This window comes from Camelus dromedarius, chromosome 7 (genome assembly GCF_036321535.1).
Source record: "Camelus dromedarius isolate mCamDro1 chromosome 7, mCamDro1.pat, whole genome shotgun sequence".
In the NCBI taxonomy this organism is placed as follows: Eukaryota; Metazoa; Chordata; class Mammalia; order Artiodactyla; family Camelidae; genus Camelus; species Camelus dromedarius.
Window position 1 is genome coordinate 83,493,822 of NC_087442.1, and position 22,134 is coordinate 83,515,955.

The 22,134-nt window shown below is 60.1% G+C and overlaps 2 protein-coding genes across 12 annotated transcripts in view; one reads left to right on the forward strand and one right to left on the reverse strand.

Moving 5' to 3' along the window:
- The window catches only part of CAMK2B (calcium/calmodulin dependent protein kinase II beta), an 89,332-nt gene that overhangs the window by 23,012 nt on the left and 44,186 nt on the right, over window positions 1-22,134 (reverse strand). For all 11 annotated transcript variants that reach the window (XM_064487733.1, XM_064487734.1, XM_064487736.1 and 8 more), the window contains exons 3-6: window positions 19,540-19,599; window positions 12,902-12,956; window positions 9,029-9,094; window positions 2,790-2,862 (exon numbers count right to left, since the gene is read on the reverse strand). In XM_064487733.1, coding sequence (XP_064343803.1) covers window positions 2,790-2,862; window positions 9,029-9,094; window positions 12,902-12,956; window positions 19,540-19,599 — 254 coding nt within the window. The remainder of the gene's footprint in view (window positions 1-2,789; window positions 2,863-9,028; window positions 9,095-12,901; window positions 12,957-19,539; window positions 19,600-22,134) is intronic.
- Window positions 1-22,134, forward strand: part of OGDH (oxoglutarate dehydrogenase) — a 349,301-nt gene that overhangs the window by 13,876 nt on the left and 313,291 nt on the right. The gene's annotated exons all lie outside the window — the stretch shown is intronic.

Below are 22,134 nucleotides of genomic sequence, written 5' to 3' on the forward strand. Positions count from 1 at the left end.
CCCAGGCAGGCTGTGCAAGGGGGCCAGGACCCCCGCCGGCAAAGGGGCTTCTCTCCTCTCTCCATGGCTGGCTGCTCAGAGACGCGGTCGGGGGCTGCCTGGTGCGGGGCTCAGGCACTTGCTGTGGGACGGTGACCCTCAACATCAAGGAGGAACAACCGAGGGCCCCCGCAGCCTGGGCACTGTAGGACATCCACCCACCAAACCCCACCAACTCCAGGGCAGAAGGGACCAGCCTTGACCACTGCCCACCCAGTGCCCATGGGTAGGAAGGGTCTGGTGTACAGCTCCCACTTTGGGGAGCAGCGGCCTTGCTCAAGCTGGAAGGACATTCATCCCTGTCCCTCTGGAGTGCCGAGGAGGATGCCACCCCTGACTGGGGGCTCTTGGCCCCAAAGGCCTGATGGCCCCTCGCTGTACACTGTGTCCTGTACCCTGGGCCCCTCCCAGCCCGGCCTGTCCCACCCACCCCACCACCTCCCAGTGGTCAGTGCCCAGAGTTCTGGACTTCCTCGTCCTGGACTCCCAGGGGGCTCTCCAGGCCCTTGGGCCACTCCCTACCCCCGACCAGGCCAACCTCACAACAGGACAGCCCATTGAGACCACATTGTCACTTTAGTGCCACCAAGAAAGACAAATGTCGCCATCTAAACTGAGTTAATGCTGCTTGTACACTGAGGCATCAGAACACAAGGAATGCAATGGACGAAATTCACTAGCCCCACGTGGCCGGCAGAAGCCAGAGCTCCCCCCGGGCCCCACAGCTGGCCGGACAAGGCTCGGTCCCCTAGGTGACCCATGCTGGGGACGCTCAGCCCTGTCTGCCCAGCATGGCCTGGAGGCCTCTGAACATCTTGATTTTGCCAACCTGAGTGGGGCCAGGGGACCCCCAACTTCCCTGCTCACCCCACATCAAGAAGCCTGAAATAGCAGGGGTCAGGACTGCAGCTGGGAGCTTGACCTGACTTCTAAGGATCAGAAACACCCCATCCCCACCCCCACTAGGAAACAAACCAGCACTCCTCTCTGGAAAGACGGAGCTAAGTGAACTTGGGCCTTGGGAAGAGCTGGGCAAGAAGGTTGGGGCCCCCATGAGGAGAGGGAGGGGACCCAGGTGGCCGCAGGGTGATGCCCCAGCCCCCAGGCTCCACCCTGACTCCCTCGCGGCCCCCCAAGATGGCACCGACCCTCCCCCGCTCTCTCCACCCTCCACACCTTGGCTGAGAGGAAACCCACAACACCACTTCTAGGGGGCTGTCTCAGTCAAGGCTGATGGGGGGCTCTCAAGGGGAAGAGGGACAGTCTGCTCACCCCACAGCTGGCAGCAGGCGGGAAGCCAGCTCAACTTGCCCCCTTTTTCTGTTTTTCAGCAAGGATTCTGCATGCCCCCGGGTCACACCTCGGCCTGGGGGGGGGCAGCCCTCTCCATTTTTGTATTTTGGCCTCAAAATTAGCTATGCATTGTGGGGTCCAGGAACCAAGAGGACGTGTGCCCACTCCCCTGTGGCCCCCGAGTGAGGCCACTTCAGAAGAGACACAGTGACAGAGGGGAACCCACAGGACAGGCAGACAAGGCGGGTCTGGGCAGGCACATGAAAGGACACGGGACCACACAGCACATGCAGAGAGGAAGCGGGGACACACAGAGGGCACAGGAGAGGGTCCTGGGCCTGCTCCTGGCGGGACATCATCCCAAGAGCAGCCCCACAAAGATCAGCTCACACACACACACCCTCCTTGGGGGTCCAAGGAAGGGCGTGGCCCCATTCAGCCCAAGCACCCATGGGAAGCTTGGTCTCAAATGCCACCAGCAGGTCTCTCAGCAGGGATGACCGGCCCAGGGGTCCACCCTTAACAAGAGAAGAGACTGACCCAAGCCCAGACTGGGAGAAAGCAGAAGTCAAGAAAGGAAGAGAGACTGAGGAAGGAAGGAGGGAGGAAGCGATGGAGAGAGGGAGGGGGAGAAGTGAGCAGATGAGAGGGGAGGGGAGGAGGGAGGGGAAAGGAGGGAGGGGGAGGGGGGAGGAGGGTGCTGCAGTTCCTCCTGAGGGCCCTACCATCAGGCTGAGCCCTGGAGGTGACAAACCTGACTTTAAACGGGCTGTGGTCACTTTGCCCAGAACTGAGCCAAGGGCCACAGAGACTAGGAGAAAGGATGGGAAGTTTGCAGAGAACTTTGAGGCTGGCCCCTTACCCCTGCTCCTGAGGCATCAACCCCACCTGCACACACATCACCTGTGTCCCACCTGCCAGCTCCGAATCTCAACCGGAGCCCAGAAAGCAAGACCCCGAGTGAACACGTGCTAATATGCTGATTTCTGACAACTGTCCCCTCTCAGCCCTGGAACCTAGAAGCGTTGGGAGGGACGTGTGCAGACACATACATGCATGCACACACACATATGTGCATACATGCACACATACACGGACACATTCTCACACATGCACACACATGCCTGTGTGCACACACCCACACACGCGTGCTCATGTACATACATGTGCACACACAATGCACACATGAGCATCTGAGCACACATACACGTGCCCACACAGGCGCGCACACACATACCCATGTGCACTCACACATTCTCACATGCGCACACCTTCACACACGTGCACACATACATGCTGTTGCACACGCACGGATCCACGTGCACACACATGTGCAAACGTCACTCACGCACACAGCATCTCCTGACACTTGCACTGCCCCACCCCAGAGCCTCCTGCTAAACGACATGCAGTTACAAACGACAGACACCTGGCACAGAGCGGGGTGGGGGACTCACCTTGAGGTCCCTGTGGACAACCCCCATTTGGTGGCAATGGAGAACCGCCTCCAGGATCTGCTGGATGCAGTGACTGCGGCAAACAGCAGGCGCATTAGTGCAGGTGGCCCCCGAGGAGTGGGCGGGGGTGCAGGAGCAGGGTGCTGTGTGGCACTAGGTGGGGTGGGGAAGCAGGGAATCAAGGTGCCGCCTGCCATGTGGGAGAGGAGACGCTGGCCAGGAGGGGGCCTCTGGGGCTCCTTCCTCACCCCCAAAGTTCAGCACAAGGCATGGCCAGGCTCCCTGCACACCCCAGCCCTGCCCTCCCTTCTGGCCAGGCCCACGCAAGTGATGCTCAGAGGAAACATGCCTGTCCCCGGTGCACCCCTCCCCAGGCTCATGCTGGCCGAGCCTGGCCCTGAGCCGGGTGCCCTCTGGGAGGGAGGCCAGGGCTGAGCCCACACCCTGCAAATGGGGTGGGGGTGGGTGGGGGAACCTAGGCAGGGAAACGGCGGAGGCAAAACAGCAAGAAGAGGGCAGGCCAGTGCCACGGTATAGGGGTGACGCCCTGAGCACCAGGGCCCCACTCTGTTCTGGGGCAGGGCTAATGCTGCAACCGCTCATGTGCTAAATAAACCACGTGTCATTTCACTTTAAGAAACTTGAGCTTCCACGCAGGCTGCTGGCTGCTGTGCTAGGCAGCTCGCTCTGTGGCAGCCCTGGGGTCCTGGAAGCTCCCCTGGCAAGGTGGCAGCCTGGCACTGCACAGGGCCCAGAGCCAAGGGCTTCCTTCCAGACTGGGGAGAAGTCCTGAGCCCCCCAGGCTGGAGGGAGAGGTCCAGGCTCTCCGCAGGCAACTCGAATATCCGCGCTTCAGCAACACCTCCTGAACATCAGACCAGATGCCTCCAGCCCCTGCACACACGAGACCCCGTGGCCTGAGCCTGCCTCCACCAGTGGCCCCGGGCATCTGCAAAGTTTCCACCTGCCCCCAGAGCCAGGCCCAGACCCCTTGGGGGTCCCACCCCACCCCTGCAGCATTACCAGCCACGGGAGACAAGAGGGCCACACAGGCTGCCTGGAGCCGACCCTCTGGGATCCTGGTCACAGCCCCTGTGAGTGGGGGCGAGGGAGGCACAGGACCCCTCCACCAGGGACTGGACCCTGCAGGGTGACTAAAGGCCGACAGCAGGTGTGGGCTGTGTTTTCCTAACAACAGTCTTGGAGAGGGGACAGGAGACATCTCCTTCTCCTCAAACAGCCCTGTCTACATCTGGAGACCACTCACTGCAGAGAAAACCCCAGTTTCCCTCTACAGAAACCTAGACCTCAGATTCCGAATGGTGATGGATTCCTCAGGTTTGGGGGCTCAGAAGGAGCCAGGCCCAAACCTGCGGGAGACAGTCCCCCAGCAGCCCCGCCCCATCTAAGGATGCCACTAAAGGCTGGAAACCCCCCTCCCCCACCCCATGCCCTGAGCTCTTCCCCCCAGTGCCGACCTGCCCCCAGTGCCTCCCTCCCTGCTCCTGCCCCTCCCACAATGCCCTCATCTGCCAGGAAGAATGCTTTGTGGTCCTGTCTCCTTGCATCCCCAACTCCCCATCCAGACATTACCAGCCCTCCCATTACTGCAGACATGGGCGCCACCCCCACAGGCTGACCCACCACAGCCGGCTCACCCAGGGGCCCCCCTCCTTGCAGGCAGAGCTCAGCTGTGAGGTCTAGGAAGCTCTTCTGAAGTCAGGACGGGTTGCTGGGTGGAGGCAGAGGCCACATGAAGCCCCCAGCACTTGCTGCTCAGAGCCACTGAGCCAGGGCGCAGGTCAGGGGAGGCTGGCTTTCCCAGCCCCGGGTACCTGCAGCTCACTCGCAGACCCAGAGCCTGGAGAGGCGTGCTGGGGCCATCACCGCTCCCTCATGGAGCTCAGCCGTGAGTCACCGGACCACTGCACACTGCAGCACATCACGCTGGGGCTCGGTGACCCTCCGGCAGACCAGCTCCTGCCAGCACTGCTGCGGCCAGACCCTGCTCCTGCCCTCAGGGACACCGGTCCTTGTGCCCAGCCATGTGCCCTATCATCCCCTTCCTGCAGCACACCTTCACAGCCCGCAGGTTGCCATCTCCTGTGCCCTGGCCACCCCTTGAAAGCCCTGGAGGGACGTGGCTCCAACCTCAGGCCCGCTGAGACCCCTGGGAGTCTTGACTTTAGCTTTGGGTCAACCCCATCTTCTGTATTCACCCTGGCAACCTTGCCTCGGCTCTCATCCCCAGCACGCCCTCTGGACTCTCCCTGCGCCCACGTGGTCCGCACTGCAGTGACATGGTGGCCCTGTGCTCTGTGTGGGCATCTGGGCAGCGTCTGTCTCTGCGTTGGACTATGGCTTCCGAGACCCACAGGGATGGGTTGGTTCTTTTCTCTCCATTGTGTCCTCAGCCCTGGACACAGGAAGGTGTTCCCCAAACGTTTCTTGGACCCATGAATCCACCTGCCACGGCACTGATTGATGCATCCACTGAGACGAGGATGGGCTGAGCCCTCTGCCCTCCTCTGAATCCCGTCCTGGGGATGCAGGGCCCCAAACCAGTGCCAGAGATGGGGCCACTGCACCTGCTGAGCCAGCACCCGGTCTGCATCTCACCTCAAGCATCACGGGACAGCCCGTGCTGCTGAAATCAAGCCACACAACTCTGCTGCAGCCCGCGTCCCCCCATCCCACAGGCCCTGCTCAGGGCACTTCACAGCCACCACTTCACAGAGAGGCTTGTGCTGGCTTGGCCCAGTGCCCCCTTCCCCGTGCTCACAAATGAAATGGCCAAGCAAACTGGGCTCCCGAGAGAAAACTGGGCTGGGCTCGGCCCCTGCCCCCCGCCAACTGGGCAGTGCTGGCCTGTCTCCCCAGTCTATTCTTCACAGCATCTCTGGGACCGACGTGGGAGTGGAGTCTGCAGCCTGCAGGGAACGGGACACCCACCTACCTGGACAGCAGCCCGTTCTGGGCAGCCCTCCCTCCAGGGACCTCTGGGGACCACTCCCAGGGCCTCCTCACCCACCTCTTGCCCTGTGCTCCCATCTGAGACCACGGCCTTGGAGGACAGGAGGCCACCAGTCACAAGGTCCTGCCTCCCTTCTGCCTTCCATTTACATCATATCGGCTTCCTTGTGGGGCCCTTTTGCATATTCTAAACAATTTAGAAAGTCACTTTTATGGTTCAAGTTGTTCCCAAGCGGCATTCTAGACGCTGGCCGGGTCCTGGACATCATTCTCAGGTTCTGGGCTCTGCTGTCACCTCAGCGATGCTCCCTCCTGGGACAGCCAGCGTCCATCCGCACAGGGTCCCCTTTAACCACCTCTCATGAGCCATATTGCTTTTTAGGGTTTTAAAAAAAAATTAATTCAGCATTTTTTATTTTATTTTATTTTATTTTGGGAGGGAGAAAATTAGGTTTATTCATTTATTTATTTTTAATGGAGGTACTGGGGACTAAACCAAGGACCCTGTGCATGTTAAGCACGTGCTCTACTACCACTGAGCTATATCCTCTCCCTCAATTTTTCAGGCTTTTTTTTTTTTTAACAGATTCTAAAGATTTTGAACTTCGCTTTCCTAGGTTGAAAAAAGACCCCTCATTTCTCCACAGACTCCAAAATAAAGATCCCATTTCTTCCTAAGAGGAAGCTCCAGCCTTCTTGGCTAGAAAAGGGCTCAGAAGAGCACCTCTCGCCTTGCTCCCTCTCCTTCTAGAGGTGTGACACGTCACAGACTCATCAAAGGCTCAGCTTTGAGCAGCGTGGCCCTGGGCAGGCCCCCCAGAAGGGTGGCTGATACATGTGGCCGGGCCAGACCTGCACGCTGGCCAGGGAGGCGCTCCCCATCCCAGCCAGGAGTCTCAGACTCCAGCCTCAGCACAACCCAGGGGAAACCCAGTTGGCACCACCACCCTCCCAAGGACGGGGAAAGCCTTCAGCCCATCTGCCACAGTTCCTGCCGATGCCCATGGGCGACCCAGAAGCTGAGCACCAACACAGCTGTCAAACACACAGTGCCAGGGTCCAGGACGCCTGGGAAAGAGGGCAGCCTGAGTCGTGAATTTCCAGCTGGAAGGGATCCCCAAGAATGTCCCTCGTTCCCTCTCGCCCCCTACTCAGAGTCTGGCTATGAGCAAGGCAGAGTCTGTGAGAGGGAACTGGGCATTTGTGGGTGGGGCCCCAAATACCAAGGGAGCGCCCACCATGGAGTCCCAGGGAGGGAGGTCAGGATGCCTGCCATCCAGGTGGGCAGGAGGGAGCCACAGAATTGAAGGTGTGGGATGGAGGCGGAAGGGGGCAGGGGCAAAGATGAGGTCAGAGGCAGGTAGGAGGTGACAGTGGGCAAGGGGGAGCTCTGGGGCCACAGGTGTTGGGGGGATGGGAGGCATGGGTGGGGGACGCGGGTGGGCTAGGGGTGGGGCAGGGGGTGGGGGCAGGCACACAGCATAGGAGGAAGGCGCCAGAGGGCTCCAGGGGCTCCCGGCCAAGAACAGGGCTTCGCTGTGGACCATGTCCCCCCTCAGGCAAGACCACTCACTGCAGAGCGGAGGAAGGGCGCCAGGCCCCACGCCGTGCCCAGCGGCGGGCGCTGACGACCAAGGAGCCCGGGCAGGATGCTCCAGGCGGGGCAGAGGAGGACAGAGAGGGCAGCCCTCCACGGCGCTGCCCTGGCCGTGGGTCCTGGGGTCTGTCCTGGGGGCAGCCAGCCGGGCCCCTTCCCTCCTGGCCTGGCCGGGCACCTGCCCTGCCCTGGCAGGTGTCAGGACCATCCCAGTCTGGGGGCTCTATCCACACCCAGCAGGCAGACACCTGCACTTGGTACATTCCCCCCGAGCATCTCAGAGCAGGAGGAGGTGGCTCTGTTCTACTTTCTACTTTTCTTGCAAGTAGGAAAGAAATCTGGAGTCTTCCTGCTCTGGAAGGGAACAGGCCGCCGCCAGGCTGTTGTGCTGAATGAATGCCCTCCCTCAAGGCGTCTCAGAAAAGCGGCCAGTGCCCGTGAGCCCTCAGGCGACTGGCCGGAGAGGGAGCTGAATACCTGGCCCGACACCCCACCTCACCCGGGCCCAACCTCCCGCCCCAAAGCCCGCCAGGCCTGGGCCTCCTGCTGCCCAGCTCTGTGGGGGCCCGGGTGGCACAAGGACCCCGCTCACGCCTTCTCACAGGGACTCCACTTGCCCAACAAGCAAGGCTGCCTGTGGGTGCAGAAGCCAGTCACAAAAGGCTACTTTTGCAAATAACGCTCATTTTCCTGATTAGAAAAGTAATGCATGTTCATTCAAGAAAACCTTAAAAATAGACAAGATTAAAAACTTAAAAACCATCTGTTACTCCACTGCCTAGAGAGGGTCACTGTCAGCCTTTTTGCTTTTTACAATGAGTGTCCCCTTCATGCCAGGCGGGCAGGGAGCGGTGGCCCTCAGCCGTCTCCAATGGGAGTCATTCCTGTCACGGGTCAGGGTGACATCTGGCCAACAGCAGGGGCCAGAGCAGGACCCAGGGGGCCTATCCTTCCAGAGAGAGGGACCCTGCCATCTCCCAGCAGCCGCACTACTGGCATCTCTGAGAACATCAGTTCCCTTCAGCCTCTGGTGAGGGCTGGCGAAGTCACTCCTTCCTCCCACAGCACGGGCCCTGGCTTCCTGCCCACTGCCCCCCAGGGAGCCTGTGGCGGGGACCCCAGGAAGGAGGGTCAGCGGGCACCCTTCCCACCAGCACAGGCCCCCACTGCTTTCTGCTCTGCTTCCAAGATGGCCCGGGGAGGGTGTTACAGAAAGGGATTCCTGGTCCATCTTTGGAAAAAGCTTTTGGAAACTGAATGTCTGTAAGGAAGGCCAGGGTGCCCACTGCGGGCCATGGACAGACGTCTAAGGGCGGGAGGATGCCCACCACTGCTCTGTCCCCACCAGCCACCCCAAGGAGAGCCCCTCTGTGAGCCAGCTCTCACCCCAGGGGAGACGGCAGGCCTGAGCCCTCCCAGACTCAGGCCACAGCTCTGTGGTCGAGGACACACGAGCTGCCCCCTGCCCCTTGGACGGGCCCCAAGAGCCCCTAGCAGGGCTGGGTGGGGCATCAGCCTGGCAGGCAGCCTGACACTTCAGCCCAGCTGACTATCTGCCCGCAGCCACGTCAGGGACAACGTGCACAAGGGTAAGTGTGGGCCGGAGGGGCAGGAGCGGGGCTCAGCGAGGGGACGACAGGGCAGGCCGGCACGCGGGCTCTACACCCACCTGGCGTCTGCTTCACTGTAATATTCTCTCGCCACAATGTCCTCAAAGAGCTCCCCACCGGTGACCCTGTGGGGAAAGCACACAGAGGTCACAGATTCTGGAGACCCCCTCCCCAACCCTGTCACCACCACCATCGTCTCCACCTCCTGCACGTCACCACCGTCACCACCAGCTAGGCCATCTTCGCCTCCATAAGCACCAACACCACCATCATCACCATCTCCACCGCCACCTCCTTCTCTGCCACCGACACCACCTCCTCCTTATCATCCCCACTGTCACCTGGGACTGACAGCTCACCAAGCGCTCGCTCACACAGGGCGGCATTTAGCATTTCAGTCTTCACACCCCCTCCATGACACTGCTACTCTTAAGTTCAGAAAACTGAGTCTCGGTGATCTCAGTGACTTTCCCAGGGTGGGTAGCCCAGGAGTTGGATCCAAGCCTCTGCAGTGTCACCCGGGCCTTGTGACTAATTCTAGGCCTGAGAAAATCGGGTCTTCCCTCCTCAAACCCCCACCAAGGGCCAGAGATGCGGCCCCGGCACAAAGCAGAGGGGCCAGAAGAGACGGTGCCTGGATCTGGCCTCCCTGGTTGGGGAGCTTGCGAGATGCCCCAAGTCCCAGCTCCAGAAGGACAGTGGGAGCTCTGTCCGCACACCCTCTGGCCATGCACTCCTTGCCCAACGAGTAGCCTTTGGGCCCTACGGTCGGGATGGACCCCCCCAGGTAGGAACCACCACCTGGAGGGCCTCTAGGAACCCAGAAAGGGCTGCCCAGGGTCCCCTGGGCTGGGAAATGTGGGCACGGAGAGGAGTGGGTGCACAGGGGAGCAGGGAGGAGCCATCCCTGGGTCTGCCCAAGCCCCTCGCCCAGCTCTGCAAGCTCTGAGTCCTCACAGCCTCCATCGAGAGCTCTTCTACCCCCGCGTGGTCCAGCGGCTCCCTCCTGCATCCCATGGGGACACCGAGGGGCACTCCCCCTGCAGCATCTTCCTTCCAGCGCCCCATGGGAAGCTGCGCTGGCCCCATGCGCTATGGTCTCCTATATGCATTTCGGTTCTCATAGGTGAGGCTTGAGTTGGCCTCATTTTTGACCAGCACTCAGGGCTGGGCTGGCCCATGGAGACCATGGGCACCGCTGAAAGTGGCCCTGGCGTGGGCAGGCTCTCCCTTAGTGGTAGAGAAACACAAAAACAAGGATGCCTTGGGTGTTGACACGCCCCAGCTTGAGGCTGGATGCATGTCCTCAGATCCTGCTGGACACCGCCCACAAACCCCTGGGAGCGAGGAGCTTTTAGGGTCCCGCTTCGCCACTGGAGGAGGCTCAGGCTCAGAGCAGGTGACTGCTCAAGGGAGCAGAGTCTCATGTGCTTTTGCACACACATGGGTGCAGAATAGGGTCCTAGGTCCAGCCCAGGAGAGGGGAGTTCAATGTTTATCTCTCTGCGCACACAGCTCACAGCTCAGGCTCTGCAGAGCCCAAGTCCAAGCACAGGGCAGAGGGGGAAAAGGCCACAGGTATTGGCCAGGGCTGCAGCAGGGGTGCATGGAGCCACCCCTACGCCGGACCTCTGGGTCCTTACATCCATAGGAGGCTCCAACCTGTGCTGCCGGCATCTGGGACCTTGTGGTCCAGAGCTGCAGGGCAGGGAGTTGGATGCTGGCGCTGGCGTCTCGAGCTGGCTGGGAAGGGCCTGGTTCTCCCTTTCCTCAGGCCCTGGACAGACAGCGTGGCCAATTCTGGGCTGCAGCCATGGCCACGGGGGAGCCCCTTCACCTGTTCCCAGGCCTGATCCCCAAGGCCCCGTGACATTCTGAGGCGTGGGGACTGGGGAAACCTATCAATCCCCGAATTCACAGAGTCCCCAAACTGCCAAAGGGCCTGGGGCTTCCTGAAGTGATGTCACCCCAAGCCTGAGACGGTTCCCCAGTCCTGGGGCCATATGGTCTGTCCATATGCATTTTGGTTCTCGAAGGTGAGGCTTGGGTTGTCCTCGTGGCAGAGGGTCTGCAGCGTGGCACAGGGGGGCTGGGCGGGGAGAGGGAAGTGTGGCAGGGCCTGCCAGCATCCCTATGTCTCCACTGCTCCCCTCCCCCTGCGCAGGCCCTCCCTGCCCCCCAAAACAGCTGCCTGAAGCCTAGGGGTGTCCTGGATGTCCTAGAATGCGAGCTTCAAAAGGCTTAGGGGGAGGTTTTGGGGGGTATGATGTGCAAGACCCAGGACCCCCCCTCCCCAGCCTCTCCAAAAATACCGGTCAATTTCCTCCCACCAGCCCCTCTCAGAGCCTCTCCCCACACCTGCCTACTGTGTGGGCCAGGAGAATCAAGAACCTCTCACATGTGTGCACACACACGTGCACATGTGTGCATGCACTTAACATGTACAAGTGCGTACACACGTGCACACATGCACACACCATTTTCTCCCCCACTGGCTGCTCCTGAATCACACACACCCACCCATCGGCCACCAGTGCCCCTGGACATGACCACCCTCCAGCCCAGTGGCCTCCATGTTTCCTGGAAAAGAGGCTGGTGGGGCTGAGTGACAACAAGGCTGCCACCTCCACAGGGGCTGTGGGACAGGAATTTTCAGGCACAGCCTCTGCCAGGCAGTGGCAGTGGTGTCACAGGTCAGTCCTGACCACCTGAATGGTGTCCTGTGGGACACAAGGGTACCAAAAGGTAATCAAGCCTTCCAGGGACCCAGAGTCCCGGCCTCTCCTGACCAGAGGGCCACCAAGGGAGCCGGGGACTTCCCAGGCCTCCAAACCCCAAGGCCGAGGCGTCTGTCATTTGAGGGAGGAGCTCCCTGACGCCAGCCCGTCCTGTCACCATGGCCACGCCCCTGGGCTGGGCTTCCCAAAGGCCCAAACCTACCGCCCCTGCCCACCCCGGGTCCGGAGCTGCACTGACTCATGGAAAGCTAAAAATAGCACTGCCAAGCTGGAGCTGTCAGGGAGGGGGTGACATCACTGCTTCTAAATCCAGCAGGGAGCGAGAGGCGACAAAGGCCCCAGACGCTCTCTCGCCACCGCACACGCACGTGTACACACATGCTCACACATACACGTGTGCACACAGCAAGCAAATCACACACACGGCACACTCCCACAAATCACACACGTACACACACACACCCCCACAAACCATACACATGTGCACACCCACAAACCACGTATGTGTGCCCACATGCACCCACACAGGTGCCTACCCCCACAAATTACACTTGCACAATCTCCCCCACACTTTAGGCAATCGCACACACACGTGCTGAGCCCACAGGCACGCATGCACACACGTACATGGCCGCACCCCCAGCTCACACACGTTCACACACACCACACATGTACACACACGCATGCACAAATCACACATGGCCATGTGTTCACGCAATCACACTCACACACATGCCCTCATAAGACACGCACTGTTGTGCACACACAGCCCACAAATCACCTGCACAGGTGTACACACATACACGCCCACATAAATCATACCCACACACTCTTATGCAACCCCATTCACACTCACACCGTCACTGGCTCACACGTGCTCACTCATCAACGTACACAAATGCACACACACAATCATCAACACACGTGCACTCTTACACACACATGCGCGTGCCAGCCAGTGGGCCCCAGGGCAGCTGTGATGAGAAGACCAACGGAAGGAAGGTGAAGGAAGACGGAGGGTCCGTTCCTCTGGGGTCCTGCCCTCGTCCCCTCCCCTCCACCCCGGGGCCTCCAGCAGGTCCTGCCCATTTAGGGGAGGGGGCCCAGCTCGGACCCCACGGGACTCCATCCCCTGGGGCTGGGAGGCCGAGGGTCCCACCCCAGGCCGAGGCGGGGAGCAGACAGGGCACTCACAGATCGAAGACCAGGTAGTGGAAGCCCTCCTCGGAGATGCTGTCGTGGAGGCGCACTGCAGGGACAGGAGGCGCCGTGAGCGCGGGCAGCAGCCGGGGCCGCCCCCGCCGCCCAGCCCGACCCCGCACCCGGCTGGCCAGCGGCCCGCAGCTTGGGCCCTCCAGGGGGGAGCCCGCCCACCCCGCCAAGGGCCTGGGGTATCCCGCAGGAGGGCTGGGGCACCCAGGTGATGGATGCAGGCAGAGCCTGAGGGGAGGGCCATGCGCCCTGCAGGCTGGCGGGCCCAGGCGAGCATCGTCAGGGCCTTGGGCGTCTGGTCTTTCCTCTCCTTCCCTCTGCCAGAGGGAGACCCAGACCCCTCCCAGGCCCCGGCCATGTATGTCCCCTGCTCCCAAACGCAGCGGACAGCAACAGAAAGGGGACCACAGGCTGGAAAGGAGCCGCTGGGGGCCTTCACGGGAGAGGAAGGCCGAGGGCTCCATCGCTAACCTCTCAGGACAGGCTGAGGGGACAGGGACCCCCGGGAGGAGGGCCACCCGCCCAGTGCGCAGAGGCATCACTGCTGAAGGTTCGGAGCCTGCGTTCCCATTCCAGAACCAAGGGTCAGCAGGATGGCGCCACGGCCACGCACGCCCTCTCGGCCTTAGTCTGTTTCTTCATGTCCCTGAGCCTGGGACAAAGCCCGGCCAGAGTCGCGCTGGCTAGGATTTGACGCGTGAATGAATGAGGGAATGAATGAGTGAACAGCAAAGTGGATTGCAGCACAAAGAACACAAGCCTCCTTTTCCTTGAGCTGGAGATGCGCCCAGCACAAACAGCAAGTATTTCTAGGAATGGCTCGTTTTGGACACTGCCCTCCACGTGATAGATCCTGCCTTCTGTGACTGAGGCCCACGGTGTGCTCATCGGTAACCGTCCCAACCATCCCAAGAAGTTATAGATATGGAAGCTGGTGCACAGAGAGGGTAAGTGACCAGCTGAGGGTCACACAGCTCACACATGGCCAAGCAGCAGTGTGAACTGGGGCTCAGGACCCCCACGGAGCTGCCGTCTCACCAGCCTGGCCCGCTCGGCCCCTCTGCTCCTTAGGCCTCTCCCCAACCCCACGGGACAGGGCCGCTAGTCCAGAAAGGGTGACGAGCAGGGCTTCTCCCAGGCCCCCAGGCCCCCAGGCCCCTTCCCCACGCTCTCAAGGCTGCCCCAGTGTCCTCCAGCCTCCAGCTCTGGTCTTCCCAAGAGTCTGGCCCGCAGTGTCCTCACACCAGGAACCCCAATCTGGCTGCAGTGGGAGGCCCCTGACCTTGGGCCAAAGCCTGGCACCTGGGGGCAGACCCCTGTCCCAAGCAGCCGGGGCACCTGGTCACTGAGGAGAAGGGACATGTGCTGGCTCCTGGGGTGCCTCGTTTCACACCCCTGCTCCTCTCACCATTCCTTGCTTTGTTTCTCTGCTCAAGGGCCCTGAGTCCAGCCTTCCGCTTTCATCCCACCCAGGCCTGGGGCCAATGCCTGGCCCCCTCCCACTCCCGCCTGGATGCCCTCGGGGGTCTGCATCTCTCTGACACTCAGCAGATCGCCGCTCGCTGCAACCTCCTGCGAAATCACTGGAGTGAACAAAAGCTCTTCCTCTGTTGACTCCTTTCTGTTGGGGGCCCAGCAGGTCCGTCCCACTTGAGCAACCTCCCCAGGCCCCAGCTGCCTCTCCTGGAACTCCAAGAGAAGGAAGGCCCAGGGTTGAGGTGGGGCATGGAGGGACGGGGTCCACCCTCCACCACCCTGCCAGCCCTGCAGGCAGCGCCCACAGAGGGACACTCCCCGGGGGCCTTTCTCTCCTCCCATGCAGGGGAATCCCCCTTCCCCAGGGAAGCCCCACGGATCCATGAATCTGGGGTGCCGCTGGGCCTTCCTCCTGGGGGAGGCCACCCCTGCCCCCTAGAACAGGGGAGAGGGGGCGAGGCTCCCAGGCCCTGCTGGCAGGTCCCTCGCCCTGGAGCGAAGACACTGGGGGTCTATGTGGGAGTCAAGGCCATGTGCACGTGCTCATTTCTTTCTTAAACATTTTTAACATTTAAAAAATAGTTAGGTATTATTTTGATGGTTTAGAAGGAAACCTAACTAGCAAATCGTCTGATGTGGTTTCACAGACAGGGCTAAGTGAAAAAGTGAATCGACTGGCACAGAATTTATCTAAGTGAAAACAGCAGTAATGAACACTGTGGGTGGCATACAGAGGCGGGAAACAAAGTCCGTGAAAGAGTCCGGCCTGGGAGCACTGGGTCAGGGGGACAAGGACCGCCACGAGGGGGCGGGGGGCGTCCAGGGATGCGCCTCCCGCTAAGGGGGCCTCCGCTCCCCCGGGGACAGCACGCCAGTCCCAGGCCAGGGGGCTGTGGGTGGCGGGTCCCTCTCCCCCTCGCAAGCAGCCTCTCGAGCCCCTCCCTCTCCCTCCCCGGACCCCTGTGCTGCGATATAACATGATCAGCCTCGGGAAGGAAGGAAGAGCTGCAGGGCGGCAGCATGGGCCCTGGGCGTCTGGAGACTGGAAGTCTTTCACCTTCTCCTCCTGCACCGGCCCCCCCTCACCTCGGCTGGAAGTCCTCCCAGGGCCATGGTCCCCCGAGGTGCCCACCTACACAGCTCACAGGTGGACCATCCTGCAAGGGAGGGCAGTCCCAGCCCCAGAAACCAGGAGGTGGGAATTTGCCATCAGTGAGTCAGGCCCAAGGCGGGAGGGTGTAGCTCAGTGGGGAAGCACATGCTTAGCACGCAAGAGGTCCTGGGTTCCATCCCCGGTACCGCCATTAAAATAAAGAAGCAAATAAATAAACCTAATTAGCTCCCCCCAACAAAACAAAAACAAAGAGTAAAATGAATAAAATAAAATATATTTTGAAATGAGCCAGACCCAGGAGAGAGAGGGTCAGTGTGCAGAGGGGAGGCTGGAAGGAGGCTGGAAGGAGGCTGAGGGGAGGTTGGAGGGAGGCTGAGGGCCCGCCTCTGAGTCAAGGCTGATGCGCTCTGCTCACTCCCTGATGGGGCCCACATTAACAAGGCTGTGGAAGATTCCACCTGCCGTGAGCTCTGCTTAATCTCTATCACCCACAGCCGCTGGGGGCAGAGAGGGAAGCTTGGAACAGGCTCACCTGATGAGCGACCACCTGTCCAGGCGGCTACACCCCATCAGTGAGGTGAGAGCAGAGGCCGCCGTGCCCACAGCCACGTCTCCGCTCTGGGCCCCTCCTGGCAGGTGTCCATAAACATGCACTGAGGAGGGAATTCCTGAGACCACGGGTGGGGGGTGCCAACCTGAGGTATCTCAGGATGGTTGGGTACAACACGGATGTGTGTGTGGAGGGGAAGGCCACAGAGGGACCCTTGAGGGTCAGGCCCTTCCTGGATGCCGGGGCCTGCTTCCTGGGAGGGACCCATTCAGTCAAGGCCGGGCCACACTTGTCTCCTCTGCCCAGGCGCCCCCTCACCTCTGAACAGGAATTAAAGCGTGCAGGGTGGGGGCTCTGCTTGTGAGCGGCTGCCCGGGAGCCCGACTCTGGGGACCTGCTCCTAATGCGACCCCCTATGTCATCGCACTGGGTGTGAGTATTCCTGTCTGTGGACGCACCTCCTTTAAGAGGGGAGTTTGGCTCCTTCACATCCTGTGTGTGCCTTCAAATAAACAGAATAAGGCAGGGTGACAGCGTGATCCTACCCAGACTGAATCATAAAAAGGCATGGTGTGTCCTCCAAAAGGTAAACACAGAACTTCCGTGTGGTCCAGCCATTCCACTGCGAGGCGCACACCCAAAGGACCGGAGGCAGGGATGGGACAGACACTTGTACACCCATGTTCCTGGTGGCATATGGTCCCACATCTAGAGTGTCAAATCCACCGAGACAAAGCAGAATGGTGGTTGCCAGGGCCTGGGGGTGGGGGGGGTGTTCAGTGGGTACAGAGGTTGCCCTGGGGGTGATGAAAAAGTTTTGGGTACAAATAATGGTGATGGTTACATAACACTGTGAATGTACTTAATGCCACTGAACTACGCACTTGAAAATGGTTAAAATTATAAATATGATTACATATATTTTACCACAATTTGGGGTAAAAAAAAAAAAAGCACTGTTACTCTTATCTCCCTCCCTCTCCATCTCTCTCTGTCTCTCTGTTTCTGTCTGTCGCAGTTTCTCTCTCTCTCTGTGTCTCTTTCTTTCTGTGTGTGTTTCTGTCTCTGTCTGCCTCAGTCTCAGTCTCTCTGTCTGTCATCACTCACTCTGGGGAGTTCACTGCCCTGCTGGGAAGATGCTCAAATGGCCTTAAGGAGATGCCCGTGCAGGGAAGGACTGAGGCCTCCCACCGACAGCCATGTGAGTGAGCCACCTTGGAAGCAAAGCCTGCAGCTCCAGGCAACCCTCCAGAAGATGCAGCCCTGGCCAGTGTCCACAGTGCACGGGAGCCCTGAGCAGGGCTGGCTCCTGGCCAGGCCTCCGGCACAGCTGCCTCAGGTCCCAGGCTCCCGAGGGCCCTGCTCTGTTGTTGCTGTCTTGAAATTCATAATAATTTTTGAACAAAGGCCCCACATTTTCATTTTGCCCCGGTCCTGCAAATTATGTCGCAGCCCGATCACCCAGCTGAACTGCTCTGAATCCACAGAAACAGAGAAAATCGGTGCTTGTTGGTTGAGTGTCGGGGTAATTTGTTCCGAAGCCTAGATGACTAGCGCGCTTGTGAAACACGCCCCTTCCACGAGCAAGGAGACGGTGCCTCAGAGCGGTTCAGAGGCTGCTGCGGCTTGTGAGGGGAAAGGCTGGGCCCGAATCCGGGTCTCTGCGCTCCAAACCTCAGCAAGCCACCTGGGAAAGGGGGGTCTTCATAGCTTACACCCTGTTCCCCAGGGGAAAGCTCTCCGTTCTTCCCATGGGGTCCCTGTGAGGGAGGCAGGAGCATCACCACTTTACAGATGGGCAAACTGAGGCTCCTCCCCTCCCCACGCCCTGAGCATAGCTGCTTTCTGAATGAGCCGGGAGTTCCAGGAAAGGGAGGGCTTCCAGAGCCCCTGCCCCAATCTAGCTGAACATGGTGCAGGGAACTGTCCAAAAACGCCAACCCAAGAACACTGGAGTCTTCTCTCCTAAGCAAGGAGATTCCTGAGCAGCGCTCAGAATGGGGGACCCTTGATTGCTGGTGCACAGGGCAGGGGGCTGGCAAGGGAAGGGGTGTGGTTAGAGCTGGCGGTGAGGTGGCGGCTGCCGGGATCAGCAGGAGAGAGGGTCATCGGGTGCCTGGTGGCTGGGCCTGAACGGGCAGAGGGGCGGCATCGCAGGGGTGAGGTCACACTGGAGCCCGCCCTTTGCTGAATGGGCCCCAGCCGGTGAAGACTGGGCTGGGGTCCCCCTGGACATGCACCTCAGAATCACCTGGCGTGCTGGCTAAGATTCAGATTCCTGGGCCTGCTCCAGGCCTCCGAGTCAGGCTTTCTGGGGCAGGTGAGGAATTTGTCTGCCATGATTCCATCAGACTCAGCCTTGACAATCTCTGATTTAAAGAGAGCCTGCCCAGAAACGGGAGATCTGCCTTCCCCGGCACCTCCCATGTGCGCTGGGACAGCTGGAGAAGGCCCCGCAGCCAGGAGGGGCCACAGCCACAGCTCCCACTACCAGCTCCAAGGGCCGCCGAGCCCTCCCACAGCCCCCATGGCCCCACTGGGCCCCCCATGTGGCTGAGACCCCGGGCTGGGAGTGGTGTGGACGTGGCTGCTCAGAGGCCTGTTTGCTTTAAACAGAGGCCTAGGTGTCATCCTGGTGCAAATGAAACAGAACTTTGGCAGGAGGGGCCCAGGAATCCACCCTGACAAGCTCCCTGGGTGCCTTGGAGGCAGCGGGCCCACCACCTCCTCTGCACCTCCCAGCTGCTTCCCAGTGTGGGCACGGTTGGGGTCCTGGGGTCCTCAGAAGTCCCTGAAGGGGCGAGAGGTAGACAAGGGGCCACATACACTGAGGGGGCCGGTGGAGGCTGAGAGGCCCCAGGGATCTGCGCCAACTTCCGGGTTCGGGGGTCCCAGCGGCACTCACACAGACTCCATCTGGGGTTTCAGAAAGAAAGGACCTACCGGCGTGGGCAGGAGAGCCACACTCCCTGAGGCCAAGACCTGGGCTCCTGGGGCTTCGTGGGCCCCCAAGGAACAGCCGATCCCCCTCACCGGACTGCAGTTCCAGGGGCCCTGGGCTGGGGTGGGGAGGCCTGGGGTGGGGAGGATGGCAGAGGGTCTCCAGAATCAGACCTCAGACCTCAGGCTGGGGCTGTGCCCTGTGTGGTCTGTGACTGGTTTTGGGTTTCCCAACTTTTTCTTTGTAATCAAGCTGTCTTGTGGAGCCACAGAACATTAGACCCCTGTGTGTTTCCGCCAGAATCACGGCTTGGAGTTACAAAGTGGTGGGCAGGGACCTGTCCAGGCGAAGCCCGACCTTGACCTTTGGGGCTGCCCCAAAGTCCCCCCAGGAACTTCTAGGTCAGGAGGAGGAGACGCTGCTAGGAGTCTGGGTGGGATACTTCAATGGAGAAGGAAAGGGAAGCCTTCGGGGTCTCCCCATGGTCTGTAAGAGAGAGCTGGGACCCCTGTCTCCGCCCCCCTCGGAAGGCCACTCACCGATGTTGGAATGCTTCAGAAGACGGCAGATTCGAGCCTCTCTCTCCAGCTTCTGGTGATCTGGGGACAGAAAGGGACACGGCATCACTTCATGTCCCTGCAGCCAGTGACACCCTTGCGCCCCTTGACTGCACACTGGACAGGCCACCAACCCCAAGACTCTCAGCCCAGGGGACGTGTGGCCACCACCTCTGACAGCCTCCACCTGGCTGACCGCCCCCTTCCCAGGGGACATGTCAGGTTGTGGCCCACTTCCCCCGACCCAGACCCCCAGCTGGCAATGCTGGAGCTGAGCTGCCAAGTGCCTGGAGCGAGAGGCCCAGGGAGGCGGGACGGATGCCCCCTCGGGGCCCAAAGGTTCCCTAGGTGATTCAGGAAGAGAAAATGCCACACATCAGCAACAGAACTGGCAGCACCAATTTAATCCTTCACTTAAATGTGTCCTAATTCCAGACTCCGCGGAGCTTTCTGCCGGAGTCTAATTTGTTCTCGGGGGCGGCCCGTGGGGCTGGCAGAGCAGCACTGTCGGCCGGGTGGGAGCCGTCCAACCAGCGTGCGGGGTCCGCAGGGGCCTCAGCCGGACTCTGGCTGGACGTCTGGGGAAAGGGGTGCGCGACCGGACCCCCACCCCCACGCACAAACTCATAAACACAGCCCTGGATTTGGACGGCCCTGGTGTTTATGCAACGTCTGCAAAAAAAAAAAGTCAAAGCGTCAGAGGCAAGCTGCCCTGGGCAAGACTGGTGCCGATCCCAACGGGCCCGCATCCCACCCCTGAAAGGCACAGACCCCGATTCCAGAGCCTGGCCCCTCAAGGGCCAAGCAACTTACCAGCCAGAATTTTATCTTGCAAGCAAACAGCGGTGCCAGGAGGATTTTAATAGCAGACGGAGATCGTAATAGCAAAAAAACTGAAAAAACCCACATTTCCACCGACCGGAGAAGGCAGAAATAAATATACAAAATTTGTTATAAATATATATAATTACACAACAGAATACACCCCTCCACAAGGGTGCGTCGCCCCAACACCCCAACATAAGGCTGAGTAGGAAAAGCTGCTCACAGAGAAAAGACCCAAAGTGGGCTCCATTCACACTGAGGTCCACACGCATGGCCCTGGGCACACACGTGTGGCAGGACAGGGGGGAAAGGCGGGGGTTTTCAAGTTGAGGATGGCGGCTGCCGGGGGGCAGGATGTGACTGGGGAGAGTGTGTCTGGGGCCTGGAGCCCCTCATCCAGCCCCTGTGTGCACGGAGCCCCTCTCCGTGAGGACCTGGGGAGGACAGTAACACACCAAACAAGACCTGATTCACCGGGAGCCCCCGACAGCCTCCGCTAGCAAGACACTGTTCATGTGCTAATTACAAAATGCCCTCAGAAGCAGTAAAGCCAGTCTGCAGGCCACCTCAGACCTGCCAGCCCATCCCTGCCTCTGCCTGGGGCGAAAAGACCCAGCCAACAAAACGTCCTTCTGCAGGAAAGGAGGCCACCGACTCATCTGTGGTCAGCTCGCCCTGGGCCGGCTGATGGTGGCGGGCTGGGAGGATCAGAACAGATCTGAACGTGGACAGACTTGCAAACACGCATGCACCTTTGTCCTGAGCAGGAAAGTCATGCCTGCAGACAGGAATCTCTCTGGGAACACCTGGGGCATCCAACTGGCTCTCCCTCCTCCCGGGATTGGTACTCAGGCCTCCCAGAAATGCGAACACCTCCCTGAGCTGCCCGCCTGGCTCCCATCGGTCATGCCAGGCCCCTTGGCACTGGGAGGGCTCTGGCAGAACCACAGGGCAGGGGCCGGGCCTTTGGGACAGACCCTCACGCCCTCCCTGGCTCCCTCACCTCCACACCCAGTGCAGCAAGCATGTGTGGTGTCCACCCCCACCCTGCTGTGCGGGGAGCGGGGGCTAAGGTGGCAGCAGACAAGATGCTGGAAGCAGCCCAAGAGTCACCATTAGGAGGGATGCATGGAGAACAGCCACAAAAGAAGACACACGACAGTACGTCTGTACGAAGCTCAAAAACAAGCAACACTGAATGTAACGCAGGGCAGGTGGGGGGCAGGTGTCCGAAGACGTGAGGCTCACTCTACAGGAAAGCAGGGAAGTGGTCCTCGCCACATCCAGGACCGCAGCTCCCTTCTGTGTGTTGGGGGCGGGGGACATGGAGACGCAGGGTGGTGGGTTCATGGGGTTGTTCTGTCCTTTCATGGTGGTTTTTTATACTTATTATTCTGAACATTTTTCAAACTTTAAGTTGCAAGGATAGTGCAATGTACTAATAGATGGCATTTTTGGAACATCTCTGGCCTTCCTAGACGTAGACGTACTCCTGAAGCGTTTGTGAGGAAGCCCCAGACTTCACGTCCTTTTACAGGTAACACCTCAGCGTGTATTTTGTAAGAACAAGGACATTCTCTTAGTAATCTCGGTGCAGTCACCCCACTCGCTAAATCGAATGCAGACGTGGTACTCAATCTAACCGACAGTCCCCGTAATGTCCTAGCTGAGTCCTTCCGACGCGGATGGCAACCAGAAGCCCGTCTGCACGTGGATGGGGCCGGAGCAAGGCTAGGTCAGGGAGAGTCCAAG